General features: G+C 40.9%; 1 protein-coding gene across 1 annotated transcript; it reads right to left on the bottom strand.

Moving 5' to 3' along the window:
- Window positions 1–1,287: 1,287 nt before the first annotated feature.
- On the bottom strand, window positions 1,288–15,283 carry LOC141008593 (solute carrier organic anion transporter family member 1C1-like). The gene is made up of 15 exons (XM_073481031.1): window positions 14,939–15,283; window positions 12,824–12,973; window positions 11,092–11,233; window positions 10,794–10,926; window positions 10,569–10,681; window positions 7,398–7,544; window positions 7,147–7,245; window positions 6,083–6,304; window positions 5,755–5,919; window positions 4,776–4,971; window positions 4,452–4,617; window positions 3,578–3,762; window positions 2,796–2,860; window positions 2,357–2,474; window positions 1,288–2,231 (listed from the first exon to the last, which is right to left on the bottom strand). Exons 2-15 carry the CDS (start codon window positions 12,923–12,925, stop codon window positions 1,667–1,669), a joined length of 2,418 nt encoding a protein of 805 aa, XP_073337132.1. The 5' UTR covers window positions 12,926–12,973; window positions 14,939–15,283; the 3' UTR covers window positions 1,288–1,666.
- Window positions 15,284–16,225: the final 942 nt, after the last annotated feature.

The raw sequence follows: 16,225 nt of genomic DNA, 5'->3' as shown, positions 1-16,225 counted from the left end.
GCCAGTTGTTTGTGTGCATGGAAATAAATGACTCCTTGGTCAGAAATGCAAGTGGGTATTTTTTCCCGACAAATATTGCTACAAACATGCAGTTACTCCTCCAGCCTTATTACACCACTGATATCTCCTCTTCTGTACATAAATGTAACATTAGTCAGCTCAGATAAAGTATGAGGTCTGTTCTGGTCTAAAGTGGCTATTATCAATATTTTCATGTGAACAACAGATCAGAAAAACTCATGTAATGTGAAAAGAGTTGCTCAAAGTGAAAAACCCACAGATTTATCAGCCAACTCTGCGGTTTCTCTCCACTCTACAGACCTTTAGCATCTTTTAACTGATTATTTTGGTTTTTAATGGCCTGAAACTTTTTCTATTTTGGTAAAATCTCACAGCTCTCATCAGCGTAAATTCTGGTAGAACAGGACAGGGGTGTGACGTTTTGAAGACGTGTTATGTGTGTGATTCACCAGCAGGACATTTAAAAAGCAGCTAGCCGCAGTAAGCAGCTAACTCAAAGATCAAAAATGGAAAATGTCTGAAAATTGGTGAGACAAAGCAAAATCTGGGAGCTATTTAGCCATCAAGTAGAGGATGGTATTAAGCAGCATTTAACAGAGCTGGTAAAGGATTGTTACTGCCATGTAATACTAGACGGCGATACCATTGTCATCCCTCTTTTGCTTGCGGGATGCAGGCATGCTATCTAAAATCACACACAGGCGGTATAATGCAGCCGTTGTGAAGAGTGAAAAATCAACAAGAAGGGTCTTCATTGCAGCTGTAGGCTACTGTGCAATCTCTGTGTACACAGAGCTAAAGTTAGCGACTAGCAGGGGAACGTAATGGAGCATTTAGCAGCTAAATAGCCAAATATTGTTGGGGAGCAAACCAAGAGAGTTAGTATGGGACGACGTTCATCAAGTGGCCGGAAACACGACTCAAATGAATGCTATTGATGCTCCGTGTCTGCTCAAGTTGTAAATAAGACACTCTTTGCTAGCACAATTGTCCTTCAACTTTATCAGGTGGTGATGAGACAATATTGCATTCACAGCTTGTTGCACTGCACCCAAGTGGCCAAAAAAAAACAATCAATGCAGGTTTAATTAACAATGGCTTACATCTGAAAACTGTGTTCCTAATTTGTACTTTTAGCACATAAACAACCTGTAAGGAAGGAAGCTAACAGGAACATAATTTTCACATTATTTGTGTTCACAGCATGATGTTAACACTGTTTTCATGTATGTTTTTGAGACTGCGCAATTTAATTTGACAATAATATAACATATTCAAGAGTTTATTTATTGACATAAAGAGAAACAGTCAGTTTGCCCCGAAAGTTTCAAGCCTTTCTGTCTGGGCTTTGTAATCATGATCATATAAGTCAGTCAGTATTTGGGACTGTTGTTCAATGTGCACGTCCAGTGCTATTCCATTTTTATACCAAGTATTGTACTATGTTTCTACAGCTGTGGAAATGGCACCACTGATAGCTCTATCTGGTAATACAAAAGGGAAAAATACTGTTAGCATAAACCATGCTAAGAAAAAGCAATCCCTCTTGACATTTCATTTAAATGTGCCAAACTTAGTGACATCTCTAGAATGGTTCTAGTTGGCCTTGTCTGACCCTGTGTTTGAGACAACATAGATGAACATCTTAGTTTTGTGGGCTGTCGGTTTCTTTACTTTGTGTAGTTTCTTTCTCCAACTTGTTCTTGTCATCTGTCTGATGATCCAGCTTCTCTTTATCCAACTGTGCATGCATCTCTTTGCAAAACTCTTCAATTCCCTCTTTCATCTCCTCCTCCTGCCCGTCCATCTCCATCTTTGCTTCCACACTTGGAAGAGGAGTAAACTCAACAGTGATCTCTGTCAGGGATTTGAGCTGTTGCCTCTCCTGGGTGCTATTTGTAGAGATGAGTCTGCCATCGTGGGGGAGCTGCTCTGTTCCTTGAACCTCCCCTCCCTCCTCCAGTTCCACTGTGATCCTTGCACATACTTTGGGAGCGTGAGGCATGAGTTTCTGAGGTTTAGGAGTGCGAGGCTTCTTCTCAGTGGGATTTGATGGGGCCTGAAGTTCAATTTCCTTTTTTTGTTTTTTGCGCGGCGTCTCCGTTTCTCGCTCTGGTTTCCGAAATTGTCTTCTAAGGAGGATGATGACGGCAATGATGAAGAAATACGAGGAACCGCTGAGACAAGTGATCAGACCCAGGAAGATGATCCTGAAAATAGAGCCAATCAAAGAAATCTTTATTGTTATAGAGTCTAAAGTAACACCCAACACTTGTGACCAAATTCAGAATAGCAATGACTTACTATTACCACATTTTTGTAGTCCATGGCGTACCTGTACATAGCGGAGTCATAAATGCGGCATGCCCCCCGGCCCCCACACTTCTTGATCGACCACTTCAGGCAAGTTGAATCAATCAGGGCTCCGAAATACACTGGTGCAGGAAGTCCACCTACAGATAACATACCAACAAGATATGTACTGCTACAACATTACAGTGGTACCTGTCAATACAGTATATATCACATTATGTTATTTTGACTGCCACATATCAAAAACTAAAACAAAAATGTGCAACAAGACTAAAGGTGACATTTTTACCAAAGGGATAAGACACAGTACTATCATTAAAAATCAAAAAGTCCAAATAAAAAAGGGAAACAAAATTAAATGAGTTCCTCACTCATGCATTAGTAACTACTCACATTTTTGTGCACCATATTGTTAAGTAAAAAATTGTACTTGACATGCAAGTGGAAGTAATGAAGCTTACCAAGAGTCCTAGTTACCAAGGTCTGTATACCCAGCGCAAGGGACTTGAGCTCTGGTGAGATGCAACTGCAATTACAAAACAGAATGTTGCTGTGCCAGAGTGTCTTCACAGGAAGAGTTTGGCATTTGGGTAATATGTTTATTTGCTTTCTTGCTGAGAATTAGATGATAAGATTGATACCTCGCCCATGTTTGTACAACACACTCTCACTCCCAACTCGTCAAATACACCAGCTCAGGTTTAGTAGCTGAACCTAGACCTGATCAACTGAAGCAACCCCAGATCATAACACTGCCCCAACATTTCTTCCTTGAAGATGATGGTTCACCACTATCCTTCCAGGTTTTAATAATGCGTTGGACAGTTCTGAACCCAATTTTAGTAGTTTCAGCAATCTCCCTTAGCTCTCTTTGCTTGATGCAGGCAAATAATTTGACCCTTCTGAAATAGAGTAACATCTTTTCCATGACCACAGGATATGTCTTCCGACATGAAATGTTTATGAAATGAGAAGCTACTCACTGCATCAGTTAGGGTTAAATAACTTGTTGCCAGCTGAAACATTTTAATCACTGCAGTAATTGTCCAATGGAAGGCTCCTAACTATTTCCTCACTTCAATTTTTGGCCAGGTAAAACTTAGTATGTCATTTGGTTACGACCATGCTTGATGGGTGATGTCCCTCACAGCTCACTGGGCTCGAATCATAAGTTTGTTTTAACAATAACATTATTATATATATTATTATTATATCCCAGTTAGCATGATTTCCAGACACTGACCGTATGATGACCATGTAGCCTGGTGTGGCTCCCAGAGAGTTGATAAAGGAGCTGAGAACAGACACAGCCATGTAGGAGGTGAAGCTTCGGGTGCAGTCTTTGGCATGAGGACACTGGCCCAGCCTCACAGACGTACTGCTGCCCGCTGGGTAGGAGGCGGACACGCAGCTGCAGTTGTGAAAGACCTGGTGAAGATATACAAACTGCAATGTAGTGGGAGGATTTACTGGAAATAAGTGTGGCGCCACCCAGTTATAATTTGGGTTGAACACGATACATGCTTTGCTGATTCCACTTTCTGCTGCCATCGAATTCTAATAAACTTTCATGACATAATAAATGTTATTGTTAAATTAGGTGACAGATGTGATTAAATACATAATTCTGATATGTGGGGCCTTAAAACAAATGGAAATCAAACTTATAATGAAATATTAACTACTACAGATAAACTGAAAAGACTTTGTAGTAAGTGTAGCGAAATGAACATGCTTTAATTATTCCACTATTTCACAGAGCTGCTGAACAGAGAGAGAAATTGAAGGAATAAATACTCTTATTCATCTTGGGGTTTTCATGATTAACTTTTCATTTCCTTGGCTTTGCTACTGAGGAGTGTTTTTTCTGGAATGAACCCTGTGGGCTGCATGGTACTGCTGATAAACATGTCCAGTCCGTTTATGGACATGCTGCTCAAATGTTAATTATTTGGAAATTTCCTTGTTATAAAAGTTCACATTGCACAATTGCAGATCACTCTTTGGATTGTGAAACCTGTAAGTGGTCAAGTAATTTTACACTCATCAGATTCAAAAATCTTCCTCAGACAGGCTGATGAGCAGGTTTAGTGTGCGTCAACAGTGTGCAGCCCTACTGTTTTCTTGCCGTATCCACTGGAGCCGAGGCAGCCAGCCATACATGGAGAGATGTAGGTGATGCCGCTGTCTGAGCACACGGGGTCCCACTCCTCTGCTGAACATGAGCAGTCTCTGTTACACTCTGAGAAGAGCATATCACTGTTGGATGACACACTCTGCGTCCTGCAGAGCAAAGAGGGTTTATGTTTCACACTGGCTGCAGGTGGTGCCTCTAGAAATATCAGCATTATTGTGTTTTGAGGCTGAAAAAGGAGTTGCTATGTTACATTATTTTGGTTTATTAAAGCATCTTCATATACTCGTCATGCCTCAGCACTGACCCGTTGTATGAGATGGTGAGCCCAGCCACAGGAATGTTGTCGCACTTGGTACCAAACTGCAGCAGCAGGAGGAGGTACGCCATGAATGATGTGGCAAAGGACAGCTGCGCTCCTGACACCAGACTCAGTTTATACCTCTTCATCAGCAGCCCTCCAAGGAAGATCCCCACTGCCACAGCTGGAAGGTTCAGCACACCTAGAAGGAAGAAAACAAGGGAAACAACATTTTTTTCCTTTAAGCTTTGAGTAGAAGTGTTGGAGAGATGGTAGTGTTTCATGAGACACCAGGCACTGCTGACTTGAATTCTGACTTTTGACCCCTTGAACTTTATCGAAGGTGTAAGTACCGCCAAATCATAGACAACTTTGGTTATTTTTTTAAGTTTCTTACAGTTTGTACACACAGAATCAAACATTTAGCCTTGAGTAAGTAATGAGTTTTGGGCTCCTAAGTGAGAGGTGGTCAGTCTATCTTTAAAAGTGTGTGTGTAGGATTTAGTGGCAACTAGTTTGCCACCAGCTGAACATCCCTCGCCTGGCTATCAAAATATGAAAATTGCGACAAACATGACATCTCATATAGACTAACTCTCCTTAGAAAGAACACATTCTTCTTTTTACAAATGAAAGCTTGAATTCATAAACAATAAAATGTACTATTGCTCAATTCAGTACTGCTGCTTTAGCTATACCTATTTTTCATGACCACAAGTTTACAATGGCTAATTTGAGCTAACATTAGCTGACTTAGGATTTACATAATGATGTGTAACTGATACCTAGTCAGTTTGCTGACTTTATGACTCTTCTCTACTTTTCTACGGATATCAACATTTTAGCATTTACCATTATCCCATTAATACTATTTATACAATTTTTCAGCGATAGCCCTGTGATCGGAGGAGCATACATGCGAATGTTGGAGGTTTTCCACACATGTCAACTTTATTAATGCAATTCTTTTTTCTTTTTTTTTTACCTATGAGGAAGTTGGCTCTGGATGCAGACTGTCCAAACTGTTGCTCCATGTATTTGGCTTTGAAGGTGAACAGGCCGATGAAAGAGTTGAACTTCAGGACGCTCCCACAGAGGAGCAGGAAGTAGGCAGGAGTTCCCAACAGGCGCTTCAGTGAGGGAAGAAACCCTGTGGAAGGACATCCAGTAGTAATACAAGCAATCACTATAAACCTGCACACTGTAATTTAGTAAAATACCAAGTCTAACTAGACTAGTCTAACTTTTAACTGGAAATCCAATAAAGTGTCATCACTGTTCTGTTATGTGAATATGGAGATGATTGTCTCAACCTTTAGCAATGTCAGTCAGTTTGAGGTTGTGATTGTTGTTGAAGGTGTCCTCTGTCGCGTCTGGGTTCTCACACCTTCCCTTGTCTCCCCCCTGCTTTGGCAGAGAGCGGGGCAGGAACCAGAAGGGAATGCTGGAGATGAGCAGCAGGGCGGACGACACCAGAAAGCCCATCCACCAGGCGCCCACCCAGCGGGCATCTTTAGGAGTGATGGTTACACTTTCTGGATGGCACAAAAGAGTTTCTGAGTGAGTGCACAGCAGAAGGAGGAAACTAATTTAATTGTCACTTCCTCTGTGTGAAGGGATCGGATTTAATTTGGGAAAAAACTCACTAATTGCATCCTAATTATCTGGGATGTGACACTCTCCACTCTGGTAGGAACACAGCACACTTTAGGTGGTCTAATTGAGTTTATTTGATGAATAAATTATTGATTTTATCTATCTGTGAGAGTCGAGACAATGCCTCAAAGGGACACTCAGAAAAGTTCTCACTAACCTGCCCTGACAGGTGTGCAGCCTATTTTTATAGTCGTGTCTGACCTTTGTATCATGAGCAGCAGGTCGAGTCAAAATCAGTCTGAACCAAAGCTCCAGACATAGTCACCACGTCTCCTCTGTCAAAACACTAAGTTCCAGCCAAAAAACGGTCTACACAAGAGGCATAGTTGTTGGCCTCGTGCCTCTAATGGAGCAGATACACGTCTACTTGAATTAACCAGTTGTCTAACAGTATCTGTGGTTACATGAACAATATTTTTTCAACCCGATTCAAATCATTCTGGTTAGAGAATCCAACTAAACTGCTTACATGGAGGCTAAGTAAAGAGATCAAACACACATAATGGATCAAAATTGGCTGGCTGGCTATGCATTTCTTATTTTTCATTTTTTATCTACTGTAAATAAATAGTACTTAACGTTAAATATCAGATAGACGCATGTAAGCACAGCTAATGAATTCTTGATTTTACACGATAGATAAAGGCAGCCTTAGAGACTAGACTCGACTAACCATAACTAATGACACACACTTCTACCAAAACAAATTCATTGCGCTTACCCATGGAAACATATCCAATGTCGACATAGAGTTTGGCACAGTAGGAGCCCAGGAGGAAACCAAACATGGGGCCCAGGAGAGTAATGGTCTGGAGACAAGCTGCACATCACAAAATAATCACACAAAACTTGTGTAACAGAAATATTAGTCTGACGAAGAAGGTTATCTATTGACTAACATAATATACAGTATGACATCTGCACTATTTCAGAAACAACTCTAGAAACTGAAAATAAGCAGTGTTATCTTACCGATATAGAAGGGTGAGTTTTCAGCTTTAGCAAAGTCGTCGATGTAGGAGATGCCCAGAGGTGTGACCGGAGTCTCTCCAATCCCCCGCAGTGCGTTCCCGAGGAACACATAGATCCACATATGTGAACCAGATTCTCTCACACAGGCTCCATAAAGACACACAAACAAGGAAATTAATGTATTTCACTTTTGCAATCTGATAAACAAGTTGTGTGAATAGAAAAACCTGCCTGTGCCCTGGGCATGTTGGTCTGAAAATGAGGTGTGGTCAGACGCGTTGATGGCGCATTTCTATCTTCAGGCAGCAGAAAGTGACTTTTCACTGCTATTTAAAGGGTGCATTATTCAGATGGTAAGATGTGCCTACACAGATGGGTTCACAACACGTGTACACTCTGCTTTAATGACTAGAGAGGCTGCCTTCAGTCATTTTTATATGCGTTCACGCAAACAGTAATGTCACATATCAGCAAGTATCGTGGAACATTTAAGCAGTAAAACTAAAAGCTAAGTTATAAACTTGACAGGGCAGAGTAAACTCTCCAGAAGGAAACAGAATTAAACTTTTATCATATGAAATAAATACTTTTTGACAGCTCTGTTGGAGCTCGGGATTCATCAGGAGGATGGCTGCCTCACACCGAACAATTTTACTGTACGAATCTAAACTGTGTGTGTGATCTTTGTGAACATTGGATCCTGACCAATTCCTGTCGGCGAGTCAGGAGATTTAAAGAGGTCATATTATGCTAATTTTCAGGTTCATACAGGCAGACGCAGAGGGTCCAGCAGCCGAGGACCACATACCTATCCCTTAGAGAAGATGAGTGCCGCTGTTTCAATTGCAAAGGGCCAGGTCCTGGCGCACCTGGGTCTTAAAGGGAATGGAAGATGAAATTCAGATTGGTTTAATTTATGTTACGCCCAAAACACACCAGTGACTAATTCAGAGTCTAAATATAAGCTCTTTGTTTCTTACTTTGCGCCCAGATTATTTGTTGTTTAACTAGCAAAGGGGAGTAGGACACGCCCTAAACGCACTTGCGCCATGCGCTTTAGACGATGCGTCATAGATCGTTTAAATACGGCCCAATGTTTTTCACATAGAAAATACGCAAGTCAACAAATAAGTTTTAACATTTAGTTCGAATCACCACCACAATGCAAGTGTGTGCATGTTCTCTGTGTGTATGTATTGTCTGCATCATTCACAGATGCTTTATTTTGTAACTAACAGAAAGACTTTATCAAAAGTTGAATTTAAAATAAACACCGAACTTTGTATTGAATCCCTCCAGCATGTTATTGTGAAATAGAAAATAAAGTCTGCTGCCTCAATTGTATGTACGGACTACCTCAAAACCAAAAGTATGAATACAATGTGGAGTTCATTCAATATCAATAATAGGATGTGGCTTTAAGCTTGTACACCACTGCACTGAGGGTGACTTCTATATTGTGTTGCTTTCTAAATACATCTCATCAGAATAGCTGAACGAGATCAATACATTGCATTCTGCGGTTGTATGACATGTTTCTGTGAGAAGAGAAATTAATTATGGCTCTACAATAGAAAGACGGACGCAACATTTCAGCTGAAGTTCATCTCAGGGAACTAGTATTGATTGGAACAAAAGCTGCTCCTCAAAACATTGAAGAATACATAGACAGATACGAGTCCAAGCTGAATTTATCACAATGAATATTACCAATGTCTGCTTTCTCAGTGATGCCGTAAGACCTGATTGTCCCACATATAATTCAGTCTCTTTCGTTTTCCAGCTTTCAGCTCTTGTTGTTGTGCTTTGCAGTCCACACACAGACTGATCATTGGTGCTGTTGTGGCAAGCACGTGAATGAGATGTCTCTGTTTAGTTCTAGTAGCAGGGATGGGGAGATTTGTCCTTTTATAATTACAGAAGTTTTGATTTATCAGCCACACAGGAGGTTTAGCATTGGGGTTGAGTGGTACACAGCACAGGAGGTGAGTGGCTTGAAGGTCAGACCAGGGTCAGTGCATTCCGGGGATGGTTGAAAGAAAGCCAGTGGCTTGATGGGGGTTTTAGCCAGGTTTCATGTTCAGGCGGACTCTGTATGTGCTACTGTTGTGGTTTCTTGTTCAGAGATCATAGCAAAGGCATTTAGTATAGTTAGCCTTGACCTCAGGTTGTATATTTTATCTCTATGTGTAGAGGTTTAACAGAAAGGGTTGGCATATCTGACAGTTGCAAAGTTTTATTGGTAGGTTTGTAATTCTTGTGCTACATGTCCTCTTCAGGGCAAGATACAAGCTCATATGTGACCTTTTAATTATTGATGTAACAAGGGTTTTTTCGCTCTTTTCCCACTGCCAGTAGATGAATATGAATATGCCTTTCTGACCGGTAGGCAGTCCCGGCATTTTACATTTTTACTCATTGATGTACCATGACGTTTTCTTGTGTACCGGCACGTCTTACAACCTGCCGGTACTCTTTTCTGCCCTCTCCATATCATGCTGGGGAGACAGAAGCATACCAAAGCACTGGCTGCATCCTTACGGTGCCCATGTCAACCTATAAGGCTGCTCAGACACACCGCGTGTGGAGCTCCGTAGGCGGCTCGTGATCTGTAGGGATCGCTTTGGCATCTTATATTTTCTCTGCCATGAGATAATCCATTAGAAATAGTGTCACTGCTGTTTGTAAATGTGTTTTTAAATCGGCCCATTTATACCACAGAGATGAGCAGACACACACACACACACACACACACAGCAGAGAAGTCCCTCATGACAGATTATAAACAGGTATATGGTCCTTTTTTACTTCATTGTTGCAGAAGATAAGTCCAGCTTATCCAGGAACACATAAAAAGCCTATATGTTACATAAAGACTAGCTGTGTGTGTAATTAGAAAAGAGAAGAGGAGAAATGCGCCTCTGAAAAGCCTGCCACCAATTTACAAATAATCTAGTAGCGACTACAAAAATGAGACAGTGTTCCCTCACACCTAAAGGTACCTACGTACTAATTGTTAGCGAAAGCTGCCATGGCACCAAAAATTGCACCAAAGACTTTTCATGAAGTGTAAAATTGAGTGTCTTCCCTGCATAAAAATGATTGGTTATTTCAGATTTAGATGGGAATGGGAATTCAACTCAGTGATGTATGAGTGGAAATCATTTTTACCTGCGTTGTCTTCCACAGAGGGCTCTATCTGAATTTCGGGTATATCTTCCACACAAGCCACTATATTCACACTGTCATTCTGGAAAACCTGAATGACTGTGTCGTACTTGTAGCTGTAAGAAACCAGCAGTGCCACAAAGAGACATTAACAGGATCATTTGGAGGTCTTTCTCCATATTTTTGTTTTTCAAAAGTTTCTTAAATCAGGTGTTTGTTAATGTTTACCGTCCCATGAAGAAGTGTGTGAGCCCAGTGAGAAAGGCCCCTACAGCCATGAGAAAACAACCCATGGCGATGAGTCTGGGTCGATGCAGCTTGGCCCCAAAATGGCTCACCACCGCAAGAAACAGCAAGTTGCCTACCTCCAGCAACAACAAAAATGCAGAAGGAGAGAGCAGAAGAAAGAAAAAATACATTCAGTGAATCATAAGCTGCACAGTCAAACTGAAAACGTAGGAGACACAAAAGAAAGACCTGATCAGGTGCACAAATGATTTGGGTTAAGTCAACAAACAGATGGTACCCATCTCAAAACTGCCATCTATGAGTCCAATGTGCGTGCTGGAGAGGTCAAAACGTCTCTCAATCTGAGTGATGGAGCTCTTCATGTAGGTTCCCGTCAGAGCCTTGGAGAAACAGGCGAAGGACAGCGCCACAATAAATAACTAGAAAACACAAAGGGAAAAACAAGTCAAAAAAATATATTTATCTACTCTGATAAAACATAAATGCTGTCAAGGACATACTACAACGAGGAAGTAATCTTAAATAATCTAAAATCTTTTGCCATTTGTGGGCGGCTTGATCACCGCTGTGTGCATATCATTGCAGGTCGGACAGCTAATCGCTGGGATAGAACTTGCTATAAAGCTCCTTGACTCTTAGCAGAGCTGCATATTCAGGTGTTAATTCTCCGTAGGGTCGTCAGTATTAGCGCCCTCTTTCACATCATCAGAATGTTTTCACGTTATCTCACACAAATATCGATTACAGCCACTTAAAACTAAATAGAAAATGATCTAAAAAATGCATATCTTGTCTGGGTTTGAAGACCTTCTTTTTGTTGGGCATTACATTTACTCTCAAATTTACTTTACTCTGGATTGAGAACTGAATATAGTTTTATGCACATGATCCTCACACACACTCAGTCCCAAAAATGACAAGTTTCTGGCTGTTTATCAAAGTTGTGTTTCGATATGCTGTATTATTAACATGTCGCTGAGCTGATTTTACATGCACTCTGTATGCCGCTGACATATGCCTTGAAACAGTTCTGCCTCCTACATCACAGCCTCCACAGTCTTTGGTTTTTACTCTGTGTGTGGGCACCCTGCAGTCTCTTTATTGCTAAGTTAAGTCCCTCTGCGGATTATTGGAAATCTCCTGCATGTTTTGCATGTACAGAATTTCACTTATCATGCTGTATTGCTGCAGAGGCTTTCATTCTCAGCTTAAACCTGACTCAATCTGACAGGTATGGACCACCTTGGGCTCTAAATACTCATGAAAACCCTAATTAGAGCACATGAATCAATGTGCTGTCTAATAAGTAACACCATGTATAATTCCGTGTACTCCACCTCCTCGTCTGATTTGGAGTAAGGGTTGAGTAATCAGTTTATATTTTAAAAATATCCTTAGATTAAAGAATGTGAAACAGAAACTGCAAAACCAGAGCAGCCAGATAAAGCTGCTGATACAGTTTGGTACATTTTTTGCTATTTTTAGGCTTTATTTGGTGATGATTTTGAATATTTGCTTTTCAACCCAATACCCTCCAGACTGAGCTAAGGCCCATAAGGAATGAAATTGTTGTATAGATGTGGTTTGGGAGAAATGCTCCATTAACTTTGCACATGCTGATGTAGTGCTGCAATCAGACAAAGCTGTGCTCAGGACTGATGGTGAGGCTTATCCAGAGGAGAAATGTGGCCTGCAAAGATTATTGAGAACAACATAAGATCAGCTCTTGACTTGATTTCACCTACTTTGGGGGAAGCATATCTCTGAAAGTGACCAACAACTGATGTGAGTCTCACATTATAAGCATCTATCCATCCATCTTTTTACATGCTTATCGAGGTTTGAACCTTCTGTCAGGGGACAGAACTAACAACTGCACCACCGCTACCTTTTAGATTTGTAACACGTTTTCATCTAAAGTGCATCAACAGAATGAACTTAAGCCTGTCAAGAAAAACAGAATTACAAGTACCCAACAGCAAAGTTTTGATTACAGACAGCTTTAGTACTTTGAGAGTGGAGATGCCAGGGCGTTTACTGGTCTTCTTGTCAGGGTCACACAGAGCCTGCTGGCTGGTCATCTTGCCTCTGTCCTCTGCTGCTTCCTCCATCCTGCACTCAACGTTTGTCTGCCGCTCTATCTACCTGCATTCAAGGCACTGCAAGAAAAGCAGACACACAGTACGCAATAGATAGAATGAGAGGGTCGGGCAAACATTCTCTTGTTATGCTTTATTCTTTTATGGATACCCAATAGCTTCCACAAAGTGGTTGCATCAACATAACAATCATAAAAAGTACAAATGAAAAGGGAGGGACATAGGGAGGAGGTCGGGGACAGATGGTCGGGGTCAAATGTGCACAGGACTCTCGCCCAGGAAACCGCTATTTGTATACAGTATGAACACAAAGTGAAGGGTAGATGTACTTAAAGAAATAGTTCAACATTTTGGCAAATGAGCGTATGCCCTTTCTTGCTGGGAGCTAAAGGAGATGACACCTCTGTCATATCTGTACAGTAAATATTAGGCTGATTAGCGTAGCTTAGCATAAAGACCAGGAGCTGGGCTGAGAGACGATGTGTAATGAAGGTCCTTTCATTATCACTTTGTGTAGCACAATGTTAACAGTTAATAATAGAATAAGACACTGAACCAGAAGATTGAATTGTTTTATTGAAATTGTTACATTTTGCTGATGCTGTTAAGTAGATACCTCCTCAGTGGTGAAAGGTTTCCTGGAAGACAAACACACATTCAGTTTGTCAGTTAGTTAAACGTAATGAAGTAATGGTATAAAGCACTACATACAACATTTTAGTTTACTGATTTGTGGCTGACTATGTGTGATATTTGAATGCAAGTTCACTCACCTGTTGTGTCTCATCTTCAGGGTGTTCTGGGCAAAAGAGTACCCAGGTCAACCAAGCACAAATTTAAAGGTTCCAGGAGATACCACCTGTTGATTGGTGTAGGGGTGTCTGGGACTTTAGTTTGTATGTCAGGATTGCTAGGATTGACTGGTATGGTGTAAGATAAAATAAGATCAGGTAGAATACTTTATATTAGTATAATGTAGATGTATTCTGATGTATTTGTGTTTGTTGTGTTAGTTTTCTGTCAGGTGTGGCGCATATTTCCCTATACTGTGGGAGGGGTAGAAGATAATGGCAGTGGCAGGCTATATATAAAGCAGCCAGTTTCCAGCAAGCACTGCCACTGCCAGGACTCCATGCAGCTCGTCATAATGTAGTTCTGTTGTATGTTAAATGTTGGGGAAAATAAACACCCGCTTTTGGTCTGCACCAAACCTCTGCCTCAGACTCCTGCTTCAAATATCCAGACGCCACACAGCCATCCTAACACGATGTTTAATTTCTTTAAAAGAATTGAGCCACTCGTGTCATATAACTGATATATACATTTTCTATAATTGTAATTATAAAAATCTGATTAAAATTGTGTCAATGCAGTGTTTATTTACTGTGCTATAATCACAATATTGTATTACAATAGGTCAGATGTCTTTGTGACCTTGTGACCTATTTTGGGACCAAGAAAGAAAACAATTTCTACACATGAATATGTTACACGGCCTCATGAAGCCAAAACATATATGTAAATGGCATTTCATGGAAGTGTGTTAATTTGAGAGATATTTAGAAGCTGTGTGTTCATCATTTTGTTGGAAATAATCAGTTTTGACAGTCAGTTCAGTTTATGTTTATCTGGGCCCTTTGCTGCATGTCATCCACCTTCTCTTTCCCCCCTTTCCTGTCATTATCTCCAGTTGTCCTAATACAGTAAAGGCACAAAAAAGCCCCCCAAAATATAAGTAATTCGAACATAAATGGTCAGGTCACACATCATAGTTCCCCAGCCTGTTCATTCATCACTGGAAACAACAATCTACTGCATTATTATGTATCAAAGCATATAATATTGGACCTATCAAGTACTTCAGATTCTCAGTAATTAGCGATTACTATAAAAAAATGTCTGATTTGATGTGATATACATTGTAATGTTTAACAAATATTTTTACAATCAGTATCAAATCTAATCTCAAGCAGTTGCATAGTGTTGAAACATTTCCTCAAGTGCAAAGTGAGTAAAAACAGGTACCTGTGTAAACTCCAGCAGCGTCTTCTCCTCACAATCCTCTCAGCTCAGTAAACATCAGGAGCTGCAGGTCGAATCCATATCAGAGAGAAAATGGTTTCCGATGACAACTTATTTGTCCTTTGAAAACTTGAGCGTGACATAAAGTGACCAAATAACCAGTCAGTGTGTTTTCACCTCATAGCTCAATAATCCCCCGTCAGGTTTAGCCTGTTAATACTTCCACCCAAACCGCAGCTCGCCTTTAAACTCTGATATTTCTTGGCCAGGAGGCCCTGGTCTTTTCACAGGAATTCCTGATTTCAAAAGTTACATTAATAGCAAAAGATAGCAAAATGACTAAGTCAGAGCAACTACTGAGGAGATTAAATAAAATACCTAGTGCATCTCAAGGCTGATGGGGACTGGAGTCTCCCCTGTCTTCTTCTTCTTCTTCTTCTTCTTCTGCTCCTCTTTAAGCAGCCATGTGTCTCTCCTCCTACTGAGAAGAGGAAAACCTGCTCTCCCAAAGCTCCTATTCTCCTGTCTGAGGGCAGAGCACTTACTTGAAACCAGCGGGACAAAAGGCCTCTCACATTTTCATTCTGCACACATGCCAGTCAGTCCAGGAGGGGGACAGCAACAAGAGAACAGGGGGGAGCAGGAGGGGAGACAGATTAGTAACTCCAAACTAGGCCTGTTTTTTTTTTTTCTCACAAGGTAAAATATGAGATGCAAAGGAAGGTCGAAATTGCCTTTTATAAATCTACTGATAAGACTTGCAAAAAACACATGTAACAGCAGGACACTGATCCCAACCTGCAATCAGCCACACTCATTCGATAGAGTTGCTGGATTGCTTTGATGAAGACCTCAAACATGGAACAGTGTGTCTCAGTTATAACAGTGTGTCTCAGTTGTAACAGTGTGTCTCAGTTATAACAGCATGTCTCGGTGCAAACTTATCAAGAAATGCTCTATTAGTCCACTGACCGGTGGGGGGTTCAGGCCGCCAGGCAGCAGGTCACACAATCAGCTTTGCCCCCTCACAAATTCCAAGGATTAAGATTAAGAGCCTTCACATTCCTGCACAGCCACAGTGAGGGACATTTTCCCTTTCTGAAAATTCATACTCATTTTCATTTGGCACAAATGTTTTACATGTCTTTCGTCGCTGTATCTAGTTTCAGGTACACAGGCATGTAGTTTGTAACTGCGTCAGGGTACCTTAGACCATCACTCATTGTACCTGCTGCAAATCAACATGTTGATACTTTTTTAATAAAATGTTACCATTTTAAAAAAAAACCT

The sequence above is a fragment of the Pagrus major genome, chromosome 14 (assembly GCF_040436345.1).
Source record: "Pagrus major chromosome 14, Pma_NU_1.0".
NCBI lineage: Eukaryota > Metazoa > Chordata > Actinopteri > Spariformes > Sparidae > Pagrus > Pagrus major.
Note: the sequence above shows the minus strand (reverse complement) of the source record. Positions and strands in the feature narration are given on the sequence as shown.